Source organism: Hemitrygon akajei, chromosome 29 (assembly GCF_048418815.1).
Source record: "Hemitrygon akajei chromosome 29, sHemAka1.3, whole genome shotgun sequence".
NCBI lineage: Eukaryota > Metazoa > Chordata > Chondrichthyes > Myliobatiformes > Dasyatidae > Hemitrygon > Hemitrygon akajei.
Window position 1 is genome coordinate 32,992,529 of NC_133152.1, and position 23,441 is coordinate 33,015,969.

The 23,441-nt window shown below is 42.3% G+C and overlaps 1 protein-coding gene across 5 annotated transcripts in view; it reads left to right on the plus strand.

Moving 5' to 3' along the window:
- The window catches only part of gpr153 (G protein-coupled receptor 153), a 107,257-nt gene extending 85,195 nt beyond the window's left edge, over positions 1 to 22,062 (plus strand). For 4 of the 5 annotated variants that reach the window (XM_073032132.1, XM_073032131.1, XM_073032134.1 and 1 more), the window contains 4 exons: positions 3,412 to 3,601; positions 4,843 to 5,027; positions 18,275 to 18,310; positions 20,603 to 22,062. In XM_073032132.1, the coding sequence (XP_072888233.1) occupies positions 3,412 to 3,601; positions 4,843 to 5,027; positions 18,275 to 18,310; positions 20,603 to 21,346 (1,155 nt within the window). In that variant the 3' untranslated portion in view covers positions 21,347 to 22,062. The remainder of the gene's footprint in view (positions 1 to 3,411; positions 3,602 to 4,842; positions 5,028 to 18,274; positions 18,311 to 20,602) is intronic. The other variant, XM_073032136.1, reaches the window with a different exon arrangement.
- The last annotated feature ends 1,379 nt before the right edge of the window (positions 22,063 to 23,441 follow it).

The window sequence follows — 23,441 nt, forward strand, 5'->3', positions numbered from 1 at the left end:
AAATTATAAGTAATTTTTTCTAATGGAATACAGCCATAAATTTCTTTCTTCCGACAATCTATACTTAAATATGTATCCGATTTCCAAGTAACTGCAGACAATAACCTTCTTGAACTTCAGCTTGAACCTGATAGATTTTTCTAATGCAGTTCCGAGGCTTAAGTTCTATATTGCATTCATGACTTGTTTTGTTGTATATATTGATGAAAATATTCTGGAAAGACGGAGTGGCAAATGAAGAATTGTTGTGAAAATCTGGAACAGGAAGAGAGCTGGTATCGTCAATCAGGAAAGAGCAGCTGTAATTTCTGGGACATATACTGAGAAAAGAGAAGCTTGCACGTTTTGCAGTGATGGGAAAAATTGATGGAAGAAAAGGTCGCAGTCGACAGCATATGACATTCACGAGTTACATCAAGGGATGGAAAGGCAAAAGTTTTGAAGAGCTTATTAGAACATCTCAGATTAAAGACAGATGGAAGACTATGATTGCCCACGTCATACAACACGGCACATAATGATGATTGTTGCATAGCAGTTGGATATTGCTAAAATTCTGGAACATGCTGAGATATTTTCAGTTATTAAGCTTCAGTGAAGTTGTGATAAAATCGCTTCAGCATGCACCTTGTGTTTAGCGTATATATTAGAGAGAGTATGCTTTGAATTAAACATGATAGTCATTGAAACATGCTAGAGGTCAGAAACTACACGACAATCTTGTATTTCCAATATAGTGACGGTGTTGTTCAGTGACTCATAGACATGTCTTTGATATTTAATTCCTAATCCAATATTAGCTTTGTTGGTGTCACTCTGGCACTTGCAAGGGCCCAGATCATGAAGGAATGAGTCATTTCTTGCTCTGTAGAACACGGGGGTGTAAACTGTGATCCCTGCTTGGCTTTTTTATTCCTGGATTAGACAAAGGCCGTCAGTATTGTAAGTAATTATGTTAAGTAACTCTTTCTTAATAACAATCGTTTTCTGTGATTGACAGTTCCTTTGATTACGACTGTGATGAGCAGCCTGCCTATTTAACGTGAAAGCCTCTGTGAAGAATCAGAGTCCATCAGGAAGAAGTATCTCATTCTGACTGGTTTTGGAATTTGAATTGGATGAGCTGCCCTCAAGTCAAAGAGTTTGCCAATATTCCAATGAAGGATGGCCACTTGGGCAATCAAACACCAGTGTGTCAGTGACCTTGGATTCACCCTTCAGAGTTACCATGTAGGAGAGGAAAAATACATTGTCTAAAGACTACCATACGTCTGGCTCCATATATTGCACACTAGATTGGATAGATGATCAGCATTTGATAGTTTGGAGAATTGATAGCTTGATGAATTAATAGTCTGATGAATTGATAGCTTGATGACTTGATTGTTTGATGAATCAGCATTTGATAGTTTGTTGAGTTGATAGTTTGCTGAATAGTTTGAATTGATAGTTTGATGAATTGACAGGTTGATGAATCAGTATTTAATAGTTTGATGAATTGACAGAGGGAGGCATGTGTTTGACTTCATATATTCTGCACCAGATTTGGTAGATGACTGGCATTTTGATAAGTTAGATAGACAGAAAGGGATGAGCAAAGGCAGAGAGGAGAGTCTGCAGGTTCATAAGATCTTGGTACAAAATAATAGATCCATCTTCAGAAGATAGTTTTGTAAATCTGTTCAGATGAATCTTGCATGACTCCATGATTCTTGGCTCCATTATTCAATGGCAGAAACCCATTATAAACATTGAATAATCTCTCAGTGAGTGAGTGTATTTTTCCTATCATCAGTCCTGTCTCATTTATACTGCCGCCCAGAACGTAATGTTCTGGACTAAAATTTGTTCGGAGGAAAAAGCGAAAACATTACTCTTAAAAATAGAGTTCTCTTCGAAGATGATTAGAAGCAGTTTCCCTCTTCAAACTATCAGTCATCCTACTTGTATTAGGTGTGAAGGCAGCCTTGTTGGAGAATGGGTTATACTGATTTCATGATCACACACTTGTAGCAAATATTCTTATTTTGATTGGGAGTTGGATTCCTGCTGACAGTCCTTGAGGGGGAAAATCTCAACTCTACTAGAAAAAGGTCCAGAGGAAAGGGTTTTTTTGAACTAATTTAAGTAAAAAAAAAGTTCTAATTTTATTGGGAGAAAGGAAGACTTGTGTTCATATGATCTCCTTTCTTCACTTGAAGACATCCAAAGCACTTTACAGATAATAGAGTTCCATTCAGCCTGCTTCAACAACCTCAAACTTTTGGTTTCCTGTCATCTTAACTCTCCTTCCCACTCCCACACTGGCATCTCACGTTGTTACATCAAAGCAAAATGAACGCTTGACAAGGAGCAATGTCATCTGACTAGGTTTCAGGTAGCCCGCTTCTCCTGTTTATGTCAGCATTTCCCAGTTGTGCTGACAGGTCATCAATCAGTAACATTAACATACTCTTTCTGCCTCCACAGATGCTGCCTGATCTGCTGTGTATTGCAGTATTCTTTCCTTTTCTCAGATTTCTCTTTCGCTCTGATGTCATCTGTGATCTTCTGTTCGTATCTGCACCAGGAGCAGCATCTGCAATCGGCAAGCCTTTCGCTAAACTCCCCTCATTCTTCGCTCTCAAAATGCAATAGAAAGCCTGTTTGATTTCTACTTTAAAGATCAACTTTATTTGTCAAAAGTACATCAAAATATCGAAAGATACAGTGAAATGTGTCATTTACGTCAACAACCAACATGGTCTGAGGATTGTGCAGGGGCAGCCCTCAAGGGTTGCACAGTTTCTGGCACTAACGTAGCAAGCCCACAATTCAGTAACTCTAACCATATAACTTTGGACTGTGGGAGGAAACTGCAGCGCTTGGAGCAAACCCATATAGTCATTGGGAGGATGTACCAAACTCCTTGCCAACCATGGTGGCAGTTGAACCCAGGTTGCTGGTATTACAATAACGTTATGCTAACCACTATGCTGTGTACCACCCCAAAATGTTATGATAAATGTATTGTTTGTCTCCAGTTTAGCACTTGAATCAGAACAGGAAATCCTCAATCTGGCTTGGCATTAACATTCAAGTCAGAAGATAAAGCAGTGGTTTTGAGACAGAAAAACTTCGGCATGATTGAAACGTTGGCTTCTTTAAACTATATTAGAGTGAGAGATTGTGGACAAACAAGCCACATGTGTGCTAGAACATATTGTCAGTCTCGGCATAGGTTCAGCTACATGGGTGAAGGATGGAAGCTGGGCCAATGTTCTAAACCAGTATCTCAACACTCTTAATAGCAGGGGGGAAGTGACAAAATTAGAGAAGAGAAAGATGCACAGTGCAAAGCGTTGAAAGGGAATCCTTAGAGATATGCAAGTTCTCCTGATTTTAACTTACCTTTTCCTTGCTGTTTTACAGGTGGTGAGCTTTGCAAGTCTCAAGTACGACACCTCTTACTCTTGGATGGTGCTGTGCTTTCTGTGGTGCTCCATCGTACAGTCAATTCTTCTACCATTGTTCCTTTGGGCCTGTGACCGCTATAGGGCTGACGTGAAAAGTGTCTGGGAGAAATGTGTAGCTATCATGTCCAATGATGATGCCGATGAAGGTAATCTCCTTGCAAGGATGAATTTTATCATTGTGGGTCACAATGAGCCACATCTTGCTAAGTTCTAAAATGCTTTAACATCCAAATATCACATTACTGGGCTTCTTACTGTGTACTGGAAATATTTAAAAATAAAACCAGAAAGTATTGGAAGTACTTAGAGTATCATTCACGTCTGACCTTTTGAATACTTCCAAAATGCTCTGTTTTAATTTCAGATTTCCAGCAGTTTTTTTTGTTTGCATTTCATGTGGTTTTTAAAAATCTATTTAATTCATTGTCCCATTTCTTTGGAGGCTGAGCCATCTCGGAAAACCGACACCATGCAGCAGCAGAGTGAACCCTCACCCCTCTAGATCATTGCTTACTCTCACCCCATGCATTGTCAGTATTTACACCCATTCCATGCATATAAGTGTGGACACATAATTCTTATGCCATCCATAGTTTACTTTCATCCTATGCGGTGTTAGTGCATAGCCCCAGCCCATACGGTGCCCTTGAATGCAGCAAACCCGTGTTTATAGCAGACTAGCATCGGTTTGTGCATGCTTTCCTTTTTCATAGCCTGATCCATGAAACATTGCTGTATTGTGTAAAGGCTAAATTCCTGCATTGTATATACTGTAAACTGCACACTGAACTTGCTCATGCACTACAGTGCTGCGAAACCTGCATAACCACCTCCCTGCCCTGCGATGCAGTGCCATTCTCCCTTGAAGCATTGAAGTTCAAAGTAGAGTTCACAGTAGAGTAAACACAGTAGAGTAAATAAATACGATTGAATCAATGGAAAACTACACATAAACAAGACTGCCACGCAACCAATGTGCGCAAGGTGACGAACTCCGCAAGTACAAAATAAATAATACCGAGCACATGAGTTGTAGAGTCCTTGAAAGTGAGCCCATAGGTTGTGTTCAGTGATCAGTTCAGTATTATGGTGAGTGAAGCTATCCCCATTGGTTGAAGGGTAATAACTGTTCCCGAACCCGACGGTGTGGGACCTAAGGCTCCTGTACCTCCTGCCCGATGGTAGCAGCAAGAAGAGAGCATGGCGTGGATGATGGGGGACACTTGATGATGGAATTAAGGCATTAAGCCCTTTTGCTTTGCAATCGCTTCTTATTTTAATTTTAAGCTCCATTAAGATTGCCTGCTGAGGAGAAGGCATGTTGCGGTTAAGGTTTTATACAACTTCAAATCAGAGGCGTCCAGTAAGATTGATTTCCTTGTTGCAGAAAACAATCAAGATGGAGCAATTCACCCTGAATCTTTCTATGAAAGGTCCTACGAATATAACTGCGCCCCTGAAATTCTGACTGTGGATCGAATTGCCAAATACGACTATTCAGCATTGGAAAGGGGAGTTCCACAGGTGTACCCCATGAGGGATATGCAAGAGGATAAGATGCAGTATTTACAGGTATCTGTCCAAATGTGGACTACAGACCCTAAAATGGCTTTTTGTGATATTCTAGTTTACACCCTCCCTATCCTGTCAAATCAAAATAAAACCATTTGCCCCCCTAATAGTTCTCCTCCTCCAGCTTGCTGCACGTCTACCTCTCTATAGTCCACAAACAAAGGCTCTTGTTCCTGGATGTCCTGCCATTTTTTATTTGCCAGTACATCCTCAGCATTCTCCCGCCACCATTTAGCATGTTCAGTACCCCTTCCGCCACCCACTCTCTCCTCACTTCCCATTTCCATTTCCTCTTTCCTTTCTGATGACGTTGGCACATACTGGATGCAGTCCAAGTTTCGTGTAGAAACTATATCTGAGGCCTTTCATGGGATAACCATCAATAAGAATTTGAAACGAACAAAACATCAAGAGGTGTTTGGGCAGAAGTTAGGAGCTAAAGGGGATTGAGGAAAAAGCCCAGAAGTTAAGGCTTTTGCCACTGGAAGCAAGGCTGCCAATTTTGAGCAGTTCTGTACAGATAGAGAGGTCAAGATTGAGGAGGGCAGAAATCTGGGGGAATAATAGGACAGGGAAGGACCACAACGAGAAGTTAACTTTAAATATAAGAATTGCTCAACAGGAACCCTGTGCAAGTCTGTACGCTCAGAGTCATGGGTTAGTAGAACCTAGTAGAGGTTACCTCATTGACAGCAGACTCTGGTTTACACACGGTATAAAAAATGATTAGACAAGTCTGGAAGTAATAAATGCACAGGCAGGAGTTTCAGCAGTAGATAAGCTGAGGTCGGAAGTGTGCAACCTTTTAGATGGAGATGAGGAAACCTATTTCTCTGGTGGCTGACATCTGGCCCATTGTCTGTAAGCTACCTGAAAAGGCAAGTCAGTGCCACTTGCCAGTGTTGAAAACATTGCCCTGTATGAAATGGCTCTTCAGGTGCACACGTGGAATCTTTTAAACGTGCTGAATGCCTCTGCCTCTGGTTCTCTTGTGTAGTGAGTCTCAGAACCACCACTACACTTTTGGTATATTTTTTTCCCCTGACCCTTTAATCTTTCTACTACAAAACAAATCTATGTCACCTTGCTACTGAACCCTTTGCAAAAGGAACTAGTTTCATCCCATTCACCCTATCTAGGTCTCATAATTTTCTGCTCCTTACCTAGATCCCTCTTCAGTCTCCTTTGTTCCAAAGAATGTGTGACTACTCTGAAAGGCCTCTCATCATAACTATCACATCTTGCAGAATTGTGCATGTTCCCCTTGCTCTTACATTCTATGTCTTCACTGATATGGGCATGGATTGGAGTCTGAGACAAAACTTCCAGTCATTTGCAATGTTTTGTGAATAGCCCAGTTCAGTTTAAGGCATTTGGAAAGGACAAAGGATCGAATTAACCTTAGAGTTGTGTCGGAGGCTGAAGTCTATGGCATTGGTCTCCACAATAACGTCTTAGCATCCATTACTGGCATCTGAGAAATTAACATCAATGGAGGCCTGAGAGTTTTGATGATGGACTACAGCCTGGTGTCATCAACATAGTCATGGAACCTGAAGCATTATTTTTGGATGATGTTGCTGTTTTATTTTTGGCGGCACAGTCGCGGTCGAATTCGTGGAGGAGGCCTCAGGCCGGTCAGGGAGAGAGAGGTTTTAAAAAATAACTTTCATGGACTTCAGTGCAGTTGTGATTCATTAGCATGGGCAAATGAAAGTATGGCAGGGACAAGCAGAACGCCCATTGTTGGAGTGTACCAGGGATAGAGTGGGGAGGCTTTGGCTCATCAGGCTTGGGTGAGGTAAGTATTTGGTGAGTTCTTTATTCTTCTTCATTCTTTGTCTGTTAGTGAATAGTTAGAGCAGTGAGAATAGCTCCAGGGGCTGCGCTGTGTTCTTTGTGTGAGATATGGGAGATCTCCAGCCTCCTGGACAGTCACATCTGCACCAGTTACACCGAGCTGCAGCTTCTCAGAGAACGTGTTAAGGAACTGAAGCGGCAACTCAGTGACCTCTGGCTCATGCAGGAAACATACAGGAGCAACAGGGAGGTAGTCACCCCTAAGTTGCAGGAGGCAGGTAAGTAAGCGACCGTCAAGAGAGGGAAGAGGAATGGGCAGCCAGTACAGAGTAGCCCTGTGACCATAGTAAGTATAACATTTTGAAAACTGCTGAGGGCGATAACTTCATGTGGGGAGCCGTAGCGACCAGGTCTCTGGCACTGAGTCTGGTGCTGTGGTTCAGAAGGGAAGGGTAGTGAAGAGGACTGCGGTAGTAATAGGGCATTCCATAGTTAGACACGAGATACTGTGGATGCAGTAGATACACCTGGATGTTACCTCCCAGGTGCCAGGGTGTCATGGAAATCTCGGATTGGGTCAGTGCCATTCCAAAGAGGGTAAGTTGCCAGAGGCCTTTGTACATATTGGCATCAATGACATAGGCAGGAGCAGCGAGGAGGCCCTGAAGAATTTAGGGAGCTCGGTAGAAATCTGAAAAGCGGGACCTCCGTGGTAGTAACCTCTGGATTGCTGCCTGTGCCACGTGCCAGTGAGGGTAAAAATAGGATGATTTGGCAGATGGATGTGTGGCTGAGGAACTGGTGTGGGGAGCAGGGTTTCAGATTATTGGGATCTCCTCTGGGGAAGGTATGACCTGTACAAAAGGGAGACCTGAACCCGAGGGGGGACCAATATCCACGCGGGCAAGTTTGCTGGAGCTGTTTGGGATGGTTTGGCAGGGGATGGGAATGGACTGGTGGGGCTGAGGATGAAGCAGTTGGTGCACAAGCAGATGTAGTGTGTAGTGAGACCGTCAGGAAGGACAGGCTGGTGACAGGGCAAAGTTGCAGTCAGTGGGATGAGTTGCAGTATGAAAGGTGGACCAATCAAGCAGGGTGACAAAGACAGAACTGAAGATGTTATATTTGAATACACACGGTATACAGAATAAGGTAAATGATCTTGTAGCGTAGTTAGAGGTTCATCTTTACAATGTCGCGGGCATCACTGTGGCATGGCTGAAAGATCATAGTTGGGAGCTTAGCATTCAATGATATGCATTGTATCACAAAGATAGGCAGGTAGGCAGAGGGGGTGGGTTTGCTCTGTTGGTAAAAATGTAATCAAATCCTTAGAAAAGAGGCGACCTAAGATCGGAAGATGTAGAATCCTTGGGGGTAGAGTTAAGAAACTGCAAGGGTAAAACGATCCTGATGGGAGTTATATACAAGCCTCAGAATAGTAGCCAGGATGTGGGCTACAAATTACAATGGGAGATAGAAAATGCGTGTTAAAAGGGCAATGTTACAATAGTAATGGGGGACTTCAATATGCAGGTAGATTGGGGAAATCAAATTGGTTTTGGATCCCAAGAGACAGAATTTGTAGTATGCCTATGAGATTTTTTTTAGAGCAGCTAATGATTGAGCCTAGTAGGGGATCAGCTATCCCAGATGGTGTGTTGTGTAGTGAACCAGATTTGAATAGGGAGTTAAAGGTAAAGGAACGCTTAGGAGGCAGTGATCAGAATATGATAGAATTCACACTGCAGTTTGAGGAGAAGCTAAAGTTGGGTGTATCAGTATTACAGTGGAGTAAAGGGAATTACAGATAAATGAGAGAGGAGCTGGGCAAAGTTAATTGGAAGGGGACACTAGTAGGGATGATGGCAGAACCACAATAGCTGGAGGTTCTGGGAGCAATTTGGAATGTGCAGGATAGATACGTCCAAAGAAGAAAAGTATTCTAAAGATAGGATGACGCAACTGTGGCTGATGAGAAGTCAAAGCCAACATAAAAGCAAAAGAGGGTATTTAATAGAGTAAAAATTAGTGGGGTATTAGAGGATTGGGAATCTTTAAAAAAAAAGAAGGCAACTGAAAAAGCCATAAAAAGGGAAAAGATTAAATATGGAAGTAGTCTAGCCAGTAATATCAAAAGAGGAGACCAAATTTTTTTTTGAATATATAAAGAGTAAAAGAGAGGTGAGTGTAGATATTCAAAGTTCAAAGTAACTTTATTATCAAAATACATATATGTCACCACTTACAACACTGAGGTTCATTTTCTCGTGGGCAGACTCAATAAATCCATTCTAGAATAATAATGGTAACAGTCTCAATGAAAGGCCCCACCAACCTGGGCAACTTTCCTGTGACAGTATTTCACGTAGATGTGTTCAATGGTGGGGTGGGCTTTACCCGTGATAGACTGGTCCACTACTTTTTGTAGGATTTTCCGTTCAAGGGCATTTGTGTTTCCATACCAGACTGTGATGTGGCCACTCAATATACTTTCCACCACATATCTATGGAAGCTTGTCAAAGTTTTAGATGCCATGCCGAATCTTCGCAAACTCCTAAGGAAGTATTGGCGTTGCTGTCCTTTCTATGTAATTGCTCTAACATGCTGAGCCCAGGACAGGTTCTCCAATATAACAACATCAAAGTATTTAAAATTGCTGACTATCTCCAACTTTGATCCTCTGATGAGGACGTCTGGTTTCCTTCTCCTGAAGTCAATAACCATCTCCTGGGTCTTGGTGACATTTAGTAAGAGGTTGCCGTTATGGCACCACTCAGCCAGATTTTCCATCTTGTTCCTGTGTGCTGATTCATCACCTCCGTTGATTTGGCCGACGTCAGTGGTGCCATCAGCAAACTTGAATATGGCATTGGAGCTGTGCTTAGCCACATAGTCATAAGTGTAAAGTGAGTAGGGCAGGGGAAATAAGCACACAGCAAAGAGGTCTTGGAGCTTATTGATTAGTTTTGAGGGAATGATGGTATTGAATTCTGAGCTATAGTTGATAAAGAGTATCCAGATGTGTGCATCTTTGCTGTCCAGACGAGCCAATGAGTTGGCATCTGCCATGGACCTGTTGCTCTGGTAGGCAAATTGGAGTGGATCCAAGTCACTTCTTAAGCTTGTTTTGTTGATATGTTTCATCACAAACCTCTATGTAAGTGCTACTTGACCATTGGACTGCTGGAAAATGATGCAGGAGAGGCAGCAATGGTTCAAGGGAATGTCTGACGAACTGACTCAGTATTTTGCATCAGTCTTAACAGTGGAAGAAGCTAGCAGTTTGCCAGAAGTTCAAGAGTGTCAGGGGGCAGAAGTGAGTGTGGTTGCTATTATTATGGAGAAGGTGCTTGGGAAGCTGAAAGGTCTGAAGATAGATAAATCACCTGGACCAGATAAACTACACCCTAGGGTTCTGAAGAAAGTGGCTGAAGAGTTTGCTGAGGCTCTCTTGTAATGATCTTTCAAGAATCGCTAGATTCTGGCATGGTCCCAGAGGACTGGAATATTGCAAATGTCACTCCACTCTTCAAGAAGGGAGGGAGGCAGAAGAAAGAAAATTATAGGCCAGATAGCCTGAACTCAGTGGTTGGGAAGATGTTGGAGTTGAATGATAAGGATGTGAATTTGGGGTACTTCGAGGCACATGATAAAATCAGCCAAAGTCAGCATGATTTCCTTCAAGGAAAATTTTGCCTGTCATATCTGTTGGAATTCTTCAAGGAAGTAATAAGCAGGATAGACAACAGAGAATCAATGGATGTTGTGTACCCAAATTTTCAGAAAACCTTTGACAAGGTGTCACACATCAGGCTGCTTAACAAGTAAGATCCCATGGCATTACAGGAAATATGCTAGCATGAATACAGCCTTGGCTAATTGTCAGGAAGCAAAGAGTGGGAATAAAGGGAGCCTTTTCTGGTAGGCTGCCGATGACTCGTGGTGTTCTGCTAGGGTCGGTGTATAAAAAAGCAAGGACTAGTATATAAAAGCAATGATGTATTGATGAGGCTTTATAAGGCAATGGTGAGACCGTACTTGGAGTACTGTGAGCAGTTTTGGACCCCTTTGCAAAGAAGCTGACATTCGAGTAGGTTCGGAGGAGGATCATGAGAATGATTCCAGGAATTCAAGGGTTATCATATGAGGAGCAATTGATGGCTGTGGGCCTGTGCTCACTGGAATTTAGAAGATTGAGAGGGTATCTCTTTGAAACCTATCAAATGTTGAAAGGCCTAGATAGAGTGGTTGTGGAGAGGGTGTTTCCTATGTTAGGGGATTCTAGGACCAGAGGGCATGGCCTCAGAGTAGAGGGCCATTCATTTAGAATGGAGATGAGGAGGAGGAGTTTCTTTAGCCAGAGGGTGGTGAGTCTGTGGAATTCATTGCTATAGGCATCTGTGGAGACCAGGTCGCTGGGTGTATTTAAGGCATAATCAATAGGTTCTTGATCAGTCATGGCGTGAGAAGTTATGGGGAGTGATGGAGTTGAGAGGGAAATGGATCGGCCATGATTAAATGGTAGAGCAGACTTGATGGGCCTAACTCTGCAGTTGTGTCTTGTGGTCTTATGTATGGTAGCACGTGGGTGAGAAGCAGGAGTAGGGCGAAGGTTAGAGCAGCGGAAGTAACTACGAGGACTGATCATAGCACTGTGGCCATGGCTGTGTAAGTGAGAATGGAACTAGGCTAACAGAGGCTACTTGTTGAGGTCAAGCTGGACTTAGTTTTGGTGTAGGAGTGCAATCGTCTGCAAGTGGATTTGCATCAAGTCAGGACATGGGCTTGAGTTGTGGTCTGGTTTTCATTTTGTGCCACCCATGGTGTACACAGAAACTCACTCCTAGACGCACACAGGCTTGTTCAGGTTGTGTGAGAGAATGCTCATTGTCTTCTGTTGCTGTAGCCCATCCACGTCAAGATTGGACATGTTGTGCACTCAGGGATGCAACTTTGCACACCGCTGTTATAACACATGTTTATATGAGTTACTGTCGCCTTTCTGTCAGCTTGAACCAGTCAGGCCATTCTCCTCTGACCTCTCTCATTAACAAGGCAACTTCCTCCACAGAACCGCCACTCACTGGAAGTTCTTTTTTGTTTTTCACACCGTAAGACGTAGGAGCAGAATTCGGCCATTTAGCTCATTGAGTCTGCTCTGTCGTTTCATCGTGGTTGATCCCGAATCTCAATAAACCCCCTACACCTGCTCTCTCTCATCATATCCCTCGATGTCCCAACCAATCAGGAATCTATCAACTTCCCCTTTAAATATACCCACAGACTTGGCCTCCACTGCAGTCTGTGGCAGAGCATTCCACAGATTCACCATTCCAACTAAAAATTAAAAGGTTGCCCCTCAATGTTGAGGCTGTGCCCTCTAGTTCTGGATACCCCCACTAGAGGAACCTAACTCTTCACATCCACCTTATCCAGTCCTTTCGACATTCAGTAGGTTTCAATGACATCCCCTAAATGTTTCTTCTAAATTCCAGTGAGTACAAGCCTAAAGCTGCCAAACGCTCCTCATATGTTAATCCCTTCGTTCCTGGAATCATCCTTGTGAACATCCATCGGACCCTCTCCAATGCCAATACATCCTTTCTGAGATAAAAGGCCAAAAACTGTTGACAGTACTCCAAGTGCAGCCTGACTAGTGTCTTACAAACCATCAACATAATCTCCTTGTTTTTATATCCTAATCCCCTTGAAATAAATGCCAACATTACTTTTGCCTTCTTTACCACAGGCTCAACCTGTGAATTAACCTTCTGGGAGTCTTGCACGAGGACTCCTAAGTCCCTCTGCACCTCTGATGTTTGAGTTTTCTCCCCATTTAGATAATAGTCTGCACTATTGTTCCTTTTATCAAAATCATTCTCTGTAAACTCTAGAGACTGGTTTGCGTGAAAATCCCAGATCAGCAGTTTCTGAGATACTCAATCCACCCTGTCTGGTACCATGGTCAACATCGCTTAGATCACATTTCTTCCCCATTCTGATTATTCTGAACAACAACTGAGCTTCTTAACCATGTTTGCATGCTTTTATGCATTGGGTTGCCAACATATGATTGGCTGATTAAATATTTACATTAATGAGCAGGTCTTACAGATGGTCTAAGTGGAAAGGAGTGCAATCTGGCAGGTGAGGGAGACCAGGGGAAAGGGAGGTAGGAGTGTGGGGGTGGAGTAAGAAGCTAGGAGGTGATAGGTGAAAGTGATAAAAGGCTGAAGAAGGGATCTGCTAGGAGGTTGCAGGGCACCATGGAAGAAAGGGAAGGAGGATGGGCACCAGGGGGAGGTGATGGGCAGGTGAGGAGGAGAAGAAGAGGGTGAGAGGGAAGCCAGAATGGGGGATGGAAAAAGAAAGAATGGGGAGGGGTGAGAAATAATCAGAAATATTAAAAAATATATCATTGTTCATGCCTTAAGGTTGGGGGTTACCAGGTATTCCTCCTCCAGTCTGAATGTGGCCTCATCACAGCAGTAAAGCCAGTAGCTTCCTATATTTCCACAGGAGGGACATTTGTAGTGAACATCCATGACTTGATTAGAAAAGTTCAGAGTGATTCTGATTTTCAGCATACGGCACACTAGTAGAAAAGAGTTGAGCAGGTTACTAAAACCCACTTCCTGAGAGCAGAGAGGTAGATTATAGTTGTAAGCGTTTCATTGTTCCTAGTAAGGCTGGACACAATAAATCAGTCTCATTCCGGTGACATTTGCAATTGCATTGTGCTTTTTTTTAAGTGTGAATTGTGACTCTTGAAATCTGTTGTTGTTGTTTCACGGAGATAAAATTACCCGTTTTTCAAATCCTGCTGAAAATATGATAGCCCCATTGTTTGCAGACTCAAAAGCAAAAGGGACTCATCATCATGATGTGCCATGCCATATGACATGAGCGATCGTGATCTTGACCATGATTGTCCTTGGCTAATTTTTCCACCAGAAGTGGTTTGCCATTGCATTCTTCTCGGCTGTGACTTTACAAGACGGGTGACCCCAGACATTATGAATACTCTTCAGAGATTGCCTGTTGTCAGTGGTCTCACATAACCAGGACTTGTGATATGCACCAGCTGCTCGTAGGACCATCCACCACCTGTTGCCATGGTTTCATGTGACCCTAAGCACCTTGCCCAAGGGTGACCTGCAGGCTAGCAGAGGGAAAGAGGCAACACCACCTATATAAAAGAGAACAGGATATATTCATTTTCCCTGCAGATTTATGGGTAAAGATATCAGATCTGATTAGGATTCAGCAAAGGAATAAGATATACCAAAAATCTTCAAAGAACAGTAGGAGGTTTGCAATCACTGCTATTCTTAAAGGGACCGTCTAAATGGATATATAGTGAGTTTTCTGCAGTTTTCAAGTTTAATTTTCATTTGCAAAAACATGGCTGCTGATGTTAGAGGTGGAATAATTCCTCTGAGAGTCTGAAGTGACTCCTTCTAGTCTGAGCAGTGAGACCAGAGAGAAGTGATTTAGTTCCCACGTTCTGATTAAGATTCCCAGAAGTAAAATCAGATTGTTCAGTGTGAATCCCAGTGATCATCACTGTTCACCATGAGACTTCACATTAAAATCATTGATCATCAATGTACAAATTCATGTGGAAATCAATGCTATTGTTATTGGAAAGAGCGGAGCAAAGTAGTTCAAATTCAGTAGAACTTGCTCACATCTACCATTTAAAAAAAAACAGAATTTTTTGAAATGCTAGCAATAAAATCAACCTCCTGGAATCAATAGCCAAAATTAATTACTGGAATTTGCATGATCAAAAGCATAAAGACAGATTTGGTGTCTTGAATCTGTGATGAGTTACCAGGCAAGCTCAGGTTGTGATCTTCCAGACTGCTGGTCAGAAAGTGAGATCAGTCTGGGGTACCTTCTCCAGCAACGTTACAGAATTTCCTTTATTCATCCTCAGCTGGCTTTTCTGTCTCTCTTTTATTCACTGAGACCCTCTATTGATGTTCTTGGCCTTGCTGCCTTCTCTGATGGAACAGTTGTATCTTTGCCAATACATTTCCTTCAACTGACTTTACTTCCCCATACACTCATTTCAAAGATTTGAATGCAGCTCTCAAGTGTTTAACCAGACCTCAATGGAACATAACTTGCTGATTCACTCTTTCATGTTCCAAGTAATTGTGTCTTTTTCATAATTGCATCTTCATCCAAATCACATTCTGCAATGTTCTAACTCTTCTGTTAGGTCTCCTAATTAGGGTGCCATTTTCCTTCCTCTCACAATATGCCTGCCATCTTTTAGCATCCGGCTATAAGACTAACAGACCACATCTTGATTTAGATTTTATTCTTCGAAGTCTTTTTGTGGGGCTCTGTGAGGGATTCAGTAACTGAGTTGTTGCATAGATCAGATACAATCCATGCCCTATCAAGTCTCACCTATTTCACTTGGTCATCCAAGAAAAAATAATATTTTACAAAGTGTTTCACTGGTCATGCACCTACATTTGATTGGTGGGACAGGCCAGGGTTAAATTCTGGAACCTTCTGAGGTGGGGCCATTGTTTCATTGGACACAGGGAACAACACACATTGCTTCTTCATCATATATTAAATCATGGGGTATGGGATTGGGGTGTGGATGTGGGACGGGTGTCTGTGTGTGTAGGGGGGGATTGAATATAACATTTTGGAATCAGTATCTAGTTGGGCTTGCTACTCCAGTGGTATTTAGATACACGGAAGATTAAAAATATGCTTTTATACTGTTTTTACAGATGTTAAGACAAACACGAATCTCAAAACTGCCAGCAAAATGAATTACCCAGTGGGCCTCTGAGATACCCCCCACTGTGTCTGGGCTTGTCGTTTGGCACAGTTACACGGAGCTATGTTAAGTGCGCTGGGTGCTGCTTGACTCAGTTCCCATCGAGGATTATCTGTTTTTATGGAAAATTGGAATTGAAGCAAAAGATTTGGACAAGATTGACCTAATTTTACTCCTTAAAATATCCTTAGCTGCTTTATGTCATTCATTAACGGACTGTTACATGCTGAGAAGCAGCCCAGTACCATGTAATGGACTGTCGAGTACCCAGGAATGTTGCTTTGGTACATATCCAGGAGGCTGACTTTATTATGGGTTCTTTCTTCCGGGAGTGGCATGATTTAAATGCGTTTCCTTTCCTCACTACTGTTGAGAAACTGAGAATAAAGGCCAAGACCCTTAGTGTAGGATCCGTCAAGATTGAAAAGAAGTGGAGATAAATTAGGAAGTAGTCATTAGGTGATACTAAGGTTGGGTTTTAAACTCTTGAAGATAATAAGGAATGCAAGACTGATGGAGGTAAGGATTGTCACGGCTTTAACCCACTGGTCTTCCAACTTCCCACCCTAGTTATCACTTGCTGATATTGCCAGTACGCCCCTCCACTGAAGGTGCTGACTTCTTCCCCTTTCAAATAAATCAGCGTCAATAGTCTTATTGTTCAGCCCTTTGTCTCTGCAAGCCAGCACCCCTTTCATCCTGGCCTAATCACCGAACAAGCCAGCGAGACCAACAAAAGGAAGCTGCTGATAGGGCAACTCCCAGTACAAGGGATAGATGTCAAAAGTGGGCAGGAAGGGATGCAAGATGTCAGCAGATTTACCATTTTGAACCTTCTCCCCTTCATCTGACAGCGTGTTGTTGAAGAGGTGAACTGTAATCTCTTCTTCAGGGTTAGTTTTCCATAATCCACACCTCCTGTCTTGTATTCTATCATAAGTGCCTAGCCGACAAAGATAATTTATAATTATGAATATTAATGTCATGTCACTTATTAAAGCAATTATCCATTCTCTATGAAAATTAGTAACGTTGATTTGGATAGAAGAAAGGTAGTGCTCTTTGGTTCTGATAGCTTTGTAGTTGCTTTTCATCAATGTCACCCCAGTGTATATTTCAACTATTGTTTGCCTATCTCATTTACATCTATATGATTATGTGCTGTGGTTTTGTTGTGTTGCATTATTTTGTGTAATGAATTGCATTGGCCTTGCAGATGCTAGAATAAACGGGCATGTCTCACAGAGAAGGTGCCAATATGCCATTAATTTGAACCCAACCACGTCTCAGCTCCATCACAAACACTCACCTTTACAACACTGCCCATCTCTGTCTCTGACCATTGTTGAAATCCGAATATATGCCTATGTTGCCTCTACAGCTGACCTATCCTCTCCTCCTCCATAAACTTTAGCCCTTAATGTGGTTGATGTCACACAACAGATAACAAGTTTTGCCTACACATCACTTCCTGTACTAAATAAAATTACCGAGAATTTTGATAATCTCTACCCTCCCCATTTCTGGAACTTCCTCTTGCTCTGAGAATTCTGTGTTCCCCTGGCTCCTCCCTTTGCCCCCACAATTGATGGATATGTGTACTAACATTTAGGGCAAAAATGATATTAGATGCCCTGACCGTTGAGAAGAAGATCAACTGGACTTCAAGAGAACAAAAAGATTGCGACCAGCCCCGAGTTTCTGAAGCATGACCCCAAATTCCCATCCACTACGAGAAAGGATCACGTCAGGGGAATCCTCTGGGGATCATCTACTCCAAGTGAACGGCTTGGATGCTGTGGGCTGGTGACACAACAACTCACATTCACTAATTATCAGGTCAAAGGCTCAACCATTGCGCTGACAAGTTTCAACCTGCAACCTAAACATGGCACAATGTCAAATCACATTTATACAGGATATGGAATGTGTTCCTACTTGTTGACAAAGTAGGCCTTGCTGACTCTCCAAACTGCACTTGTTTTAAGCCACATTGTAAAATCCTGCTTGAGCTCATATATAATGGAAAGTATGACTATCTATCAAACCTCAATAAAAAACCTGAGCCTTCAGATTCACTTAAGTCAAGGAATCCCACCCTAAATCTTGATACCTCCCGTCTCCTCCTTAAAACTCCAGTCTCTATAATCACACCATGATAATAGCACCTTCTCTGACTTAGTGTCAGTTTCTAATCTCGTGATGTGGTGAAGGTTGCAAGCTGCTGAGGATGGCATGAGAGAATTGTTCAGGAATATCTCAAAGCTTGGCACCCCCTAGTTCTGCAAATAACCGACTCATCTTCCACACCACCAAAAAAATTAGACTGTTGTTTAAAACCGATCTGAGAAAATCCACGACATGTCTTCTTCCTCACACTGATCCTCTAAAAATTGGTCGACTGGAAAACTCCAGACAGAGCAGGAGCACACTAGGCAGAGTACAGTCCACATTTCAATTGGTTGAGAAAAAAGACACCACTATTCAAATGATCAAAAGCTATACCTGTAACCTGATTTACCTGGTTTTACAATAATATATTCTGTTTCCTAGAACTATTTTAAATTGTGGTTCTTGTAATGAAAGTCAGAGATTTATTCCTGGTTTGTTTCCTCCCCTCTTCTCCTGAAGGTTCCTGACTGTAGAGAAGCAATGCCTCATGAACAGGTAACTCTCTTGACCATACATCCACAATTCACATTTTACCCCCAACCTGCCTATTTGAGAGGTAGGCTTCATGGTAGAGGAATGGGTCTTCTCATTTCAGCTAGAAATGGCTGAATGTCAACCATAAATATGGGAATTCAGCAATTTCCCCCTGAGGCTGCTTTGGTCACTAGGACACCTCAAACAGGTGAGATAAATTCTTTCAGTACAAGTCAGGATTCAAACCCATGATTTCTCTGGTGGAAGTCCTGAAAATCTGTCAACCATGCAAAAAGAAGCTTGCACTTCAGTTCTCCCATTAACACTGTAAACTTCCCAAGGCACATCAGGCAAATGATATTGAAGAGAAAAGTATTTAACATAAAGCCACAGATGGAGATATGAGAACAGATGAACCAAAGCATGGGTGGAGGGCAAGATTGCACTAAATGTCCTGAAAGAGAATCGAAAGGTAGAGAGGTAGATGATTACCAAAGGCATGGCTGCCAGTGGTGGAATGATTTACTAAATGGGACTCATTGGACCTCAGATCTAGAGATTTTGGAAAGTAATAAGGGTAAAGGACAATGTGAAGACAGAGGGATATGGATAATGTGATTCAAGAAGGCCAAGAGTTTTCAGAAAGATTCATTGCCAAACTAGGAGCAAGTATAATGGGCGAAGACAGTTTAAGATTCAGAAGAAGAACTATCGATTCTGCGTCAGAAGATTATGAGTTCAGGTCCCATTCCCAAGACACAAACAGAAAATCCAGATTCGGTCTCCAGTGCATAAATGTCAGACAACTGCACAGTTTACCCTTCTTAATCTGGGACCTAATGCCAGGCCACCATTTTGAAGAGCACAGCGGTCCAATCAGTTCTTCTTCAACCAATATCACAAAAAAAAACATATAATGCAATCAGTATCATGGGAAATTACTGTGCAGAATTTAGCTCCCATGTTACAATAGAGGTTTTTTTTGGCTGTAATGTTTTGTGGGATGTACCATATAAATGCAAGCTCACCTCTTTGAGTTCTGAGCCCTTCATTTTAAGAAACAGTTACTAATTCAAATGGAACTTGCATTTATGGAGCAGCCATTCACATCCCCAAAGCACCCCCCAATGTACAGAGCAACTCATGATTTTCTTTAACAGTGTGGCCATAGATGCACATATCACTGGTAGTTGTTTGTTTCGGAGGCTGGGCCCTAAGTGCGGGACTGCCTCCTTCAACCCCTTCCCTAAAGATGGTTTAAAATATACCCGTCTGACCAAGCTTAGAGGCACTTTCTCCTGTCTCCCTCATGCTGGATGTCCAATTTGTCTGCTTACCCTTCTGTGGAAAGTTATAATTTGTCTTTGCTGTGCAGATTTTTGTGCATTTTTGTTTGTCCAATTATCTTCTTGCAATATATTACACTGATAACTGCAAAATAACGGTTACTATATCGAGGATAATTAGAAGTATGTACAGAAAAAAACAATAGCATCCAGGAGGAAGACATCATCATCGTAGCTGATATTTTGCATAGTGCCTATTGCTGATAATTAATAAGAGAGTTTATAGTTGCATTGCACATGGGGAAGAGTTAATGAATGGGGTGTGTTCATATGTGGAAGTCAAGCAAGTGTTGTTATACCCTGCTGCTTAATTGCTGATAATTCTGTCATTCAGCATTCTGTGTTACAATAACATAGCCCCGTGCTGCACACATATCACAGAACTACACTGAGTTGGCACTGGCTTCAACTAGCACATAGCTACAAAATAAATGTGATGCCCTCCCCCCCCCACCCCCAAACCCTTTAGCTTCTGTGCCATCTGACAAATGACTTCTGCAAATGGAAAGAGGGAGAATATTACGGGTACGGACGCGAGAGATTCTGCAGTTGCTGGAAATCTTGAGTAGCACCCACAAAATGCCGGAGTGGCTCAGCAGGTCAGGGCAGCGTCTATGAAAGGGAGTGAACTGTCATCGCTTCAGGCTGAGACCCTTCATCAAGACTGGAAAGGAGGGGGGCAGAAGCCAGAATAGAAAGTTGGTGAGGGGTGGGGAAGGAGTTCAAGCTGGCAGGTGATAGATGAGACCAGGTGATTGGTTAGTTTGCTCTACCATGGAGCTCCCCTCCAAGTTGCAGGGAAGTGTTTTAGGTAGGGCTTAATACGGGAAGTGTAATCAAACAGGGCTGATTATGTGTTGACTGAGTGTAAATTGGATTGGGAGAAGCTGTTACCCAAGCCGGTCAATTAATTGAGAGGACAATAAGATTTCCTTTATCCTGCCACGTTCTCCTCTATGTCTCTTAGGTTCCTCCAACCAGGCGCTATTCCCATGACGAGACAGATGTGTGGGCAACTAACCAGATCGCCTCATACCTTCACAGATGGGGCTCTTCGGAGAACATCATGGGAGTTCTGCACTATAGCTCCCCCAGACATGAAAGGAGAAGAGGCAGCCCCGTCTCCCAACATGACGAATGCGCTTCTTTCCATAAGAGAAGGAAATCTGCGGATAGTGTCATCTCTCTAAAGCAGCTGTCCAAGGAGGAATATCTTTCCGATGACTTGAAATGTTTCAGCCGAGATGAAATAATCAACTACATTGATGAAACTCCAGTCCCTAGTCCCATGAAGACCCCACTGAGATCATCATCTGTAACACTCATCCCAGAAAAATATGAACAGTATTCAGTCACCTTTTCCCACTTTCCTTTGACCAATTTTGAAAGAGAGCCTCACGTTCTCCGCCGGTTGTCAGAGGGCAAGGAGTGCCGTAACCCCAGGGGATACTTGGTGACTGCCTTCCCCACTGACACAAAGGCAGCTCCAAAGGACGGAGAAGCCCAGTGTCGCCTGTCCACGGTCACCACCCCCAGCATTAAGGAGGGAGCCTCCAGAGGTTTACGGACAGAACTTTGCGTCTCCTGGGACAATCGGGAAAAACTCAGCAAAATAGAAAGTAAAGGAAGCACCAACAGTTTTGTAAGTTCACCTTCTGCTTCTTCGGGCTACATGACTTTTCATTCCGACTCAATTGGATCCACATCCTAGGAATGAGCGTGGACCTTCCCAAAAATTAATGGTGTTTCTACGTTTGTTTACTACTACGGGGATTTTATACTTCTCACAGGAAGAAATGAGTCACGCCAAAGAATCAGTCAAATATTTTAATGTCCTTTACAGTGGTTAAGGTTCTTTTAGACATTTGAAAGAGGACTGGAAAAATCTGGCATCAATGTCTGAATATTATTGGTACCACTAACTATTGTTTTCTATTTTTATTTTTTTAAGATAAATAATTTTTAAGGGTAACATTGTTAATAGGCATTCCTGTAAGACCGATACCATTTAGACGGATGTATAGAATGAGAAAAAGGTGGATGTAAAATTGATTCTATTTTTTAAAACTTCCAAATTGTGAAATGGTTGCTCCACCAGAGGTAACTCCAGATCATGTGTGTCTATTTATGCACTCCGGGTATTTGGTGTATTCTGTTTCAACTGATGATTTTCTTCACATAGAGGACAATGAAATTATTCTTTGGGAAGGGGAGAGGTGGAAGACCCCACTATTGTTCCTCCTATGTATTTTGCATTTGTAACTTCGGTGTCACATACTGGCAGCAGTCCGTTGCCTTGCGAGAATGAACATTGGTTTCTCTTGGTCCCCATAAAGTTGTCCTAAAATTTAATAGTAAGAAATGTTTTCTTACAAGTATTTGCAATGGTTGCTCGTCAAAAGATCCAGGGCATGTTTCATTTATATTAAAAACAAATTTCAATACTGTATTGCGATTTGCTTTGACTAAAAAGTTTACACCAGTGGCCATTTTTTTAGATACACATGCTCGTTAATGCAAATATCTTATCAGCCAATCATGTGGTAGCAACTCTATGCATAACAGCATGTAGACATCATCAAGAGGGTTAGTTATTGTTCAGACCAAACATCAGAATGGGGAAGGAATGTGGTCTAAGAGGTTTTGACTGCTGATTGGTTGTTGGTGCCAGATAGGGTGATCTGAGTATCTCAGAAACTTCTGACCTCTTGGGATTTTCACACCCAAGTCTCAAGAGTTTACGGAGAATATTGTGAAAAACGATAAAAAAATGTACACTGAATGGGAGTTCTGTGGGTGAAAATGCCTTCTTAATGAGAGAGGTCAGAGGAGAACGGCTAGACTAGTTCAAGCTGACAGGAAGTTGACAGTAATTTAAATAACCATGCTGTTACAATAGGGGTGTACAGAAAAGTATCTAAACACACAACACGTCGATCCTAGAAGTGAATGGACCACAGCAGTGGAAGACCACGAACATACATTGAGTGGCCACTTTATTAGTATAGGAGGTACTGAATAAAGAGGTTGCTGAGTGTATTGGGCACACCAGTTTTATATGAACACTGTGCTATGAGAAACTTGACTGCCATAGTGTGTTGTGTCCAGTTCGGTGTTCTTAGATCTTCCCTTCTTTCTATAATCATAAAACCATACAGCATAGGAGTAGAATTAGGCCATTCGGCCCATTGACTCTGTTCCGCCTTCCATCACAGCTGATTTGTTTACTAGATTCTTGATTGGTCAGAGTACGAAGGGATACGGGGAGAAGGCAGGAGATTGGGGCTGAGAGAAAAATTGGATCAGCTGTGATGAAATGGTGGAGCAGATCTGATGGGCTAAATGGTCTAATTCTGCTCCTATATCTTAAGATCTTATGGCCTTATTATTCCTCTCAACCCCATACTCTTGTTTTCTCCCTGTAACCTTTGATGCCCTTACTAATCAAGATCTTATCAACCTTCCCTTTGAATATACCCAATGACTTGGCTTCCACAGCTCTCTGCGGCAATGAATTCCGCAGGTTCAGCAATCTCTGGCTAAAGAAATTCCTCCTCATCTCCATTATAAAGGGATGTCCTTGTGTTCTGAGGCTGTGTCCTCTGGTCCTAGACTCTCCCACTGTAAGAGGCATCCTGTCCACATACACTTTATCTAGGCCTATCTGTATTCATTCGCTTTCAATAAGATTACCCCACTCCACCCCATTCTTCTAAACTTCAGCGAGTACAGGCCCAGAGCAATCAAGTGCTCTTCATTTGTTAACCCTTTTATTTCTGGGATAATTCTTTATTCCTTCTGACCTT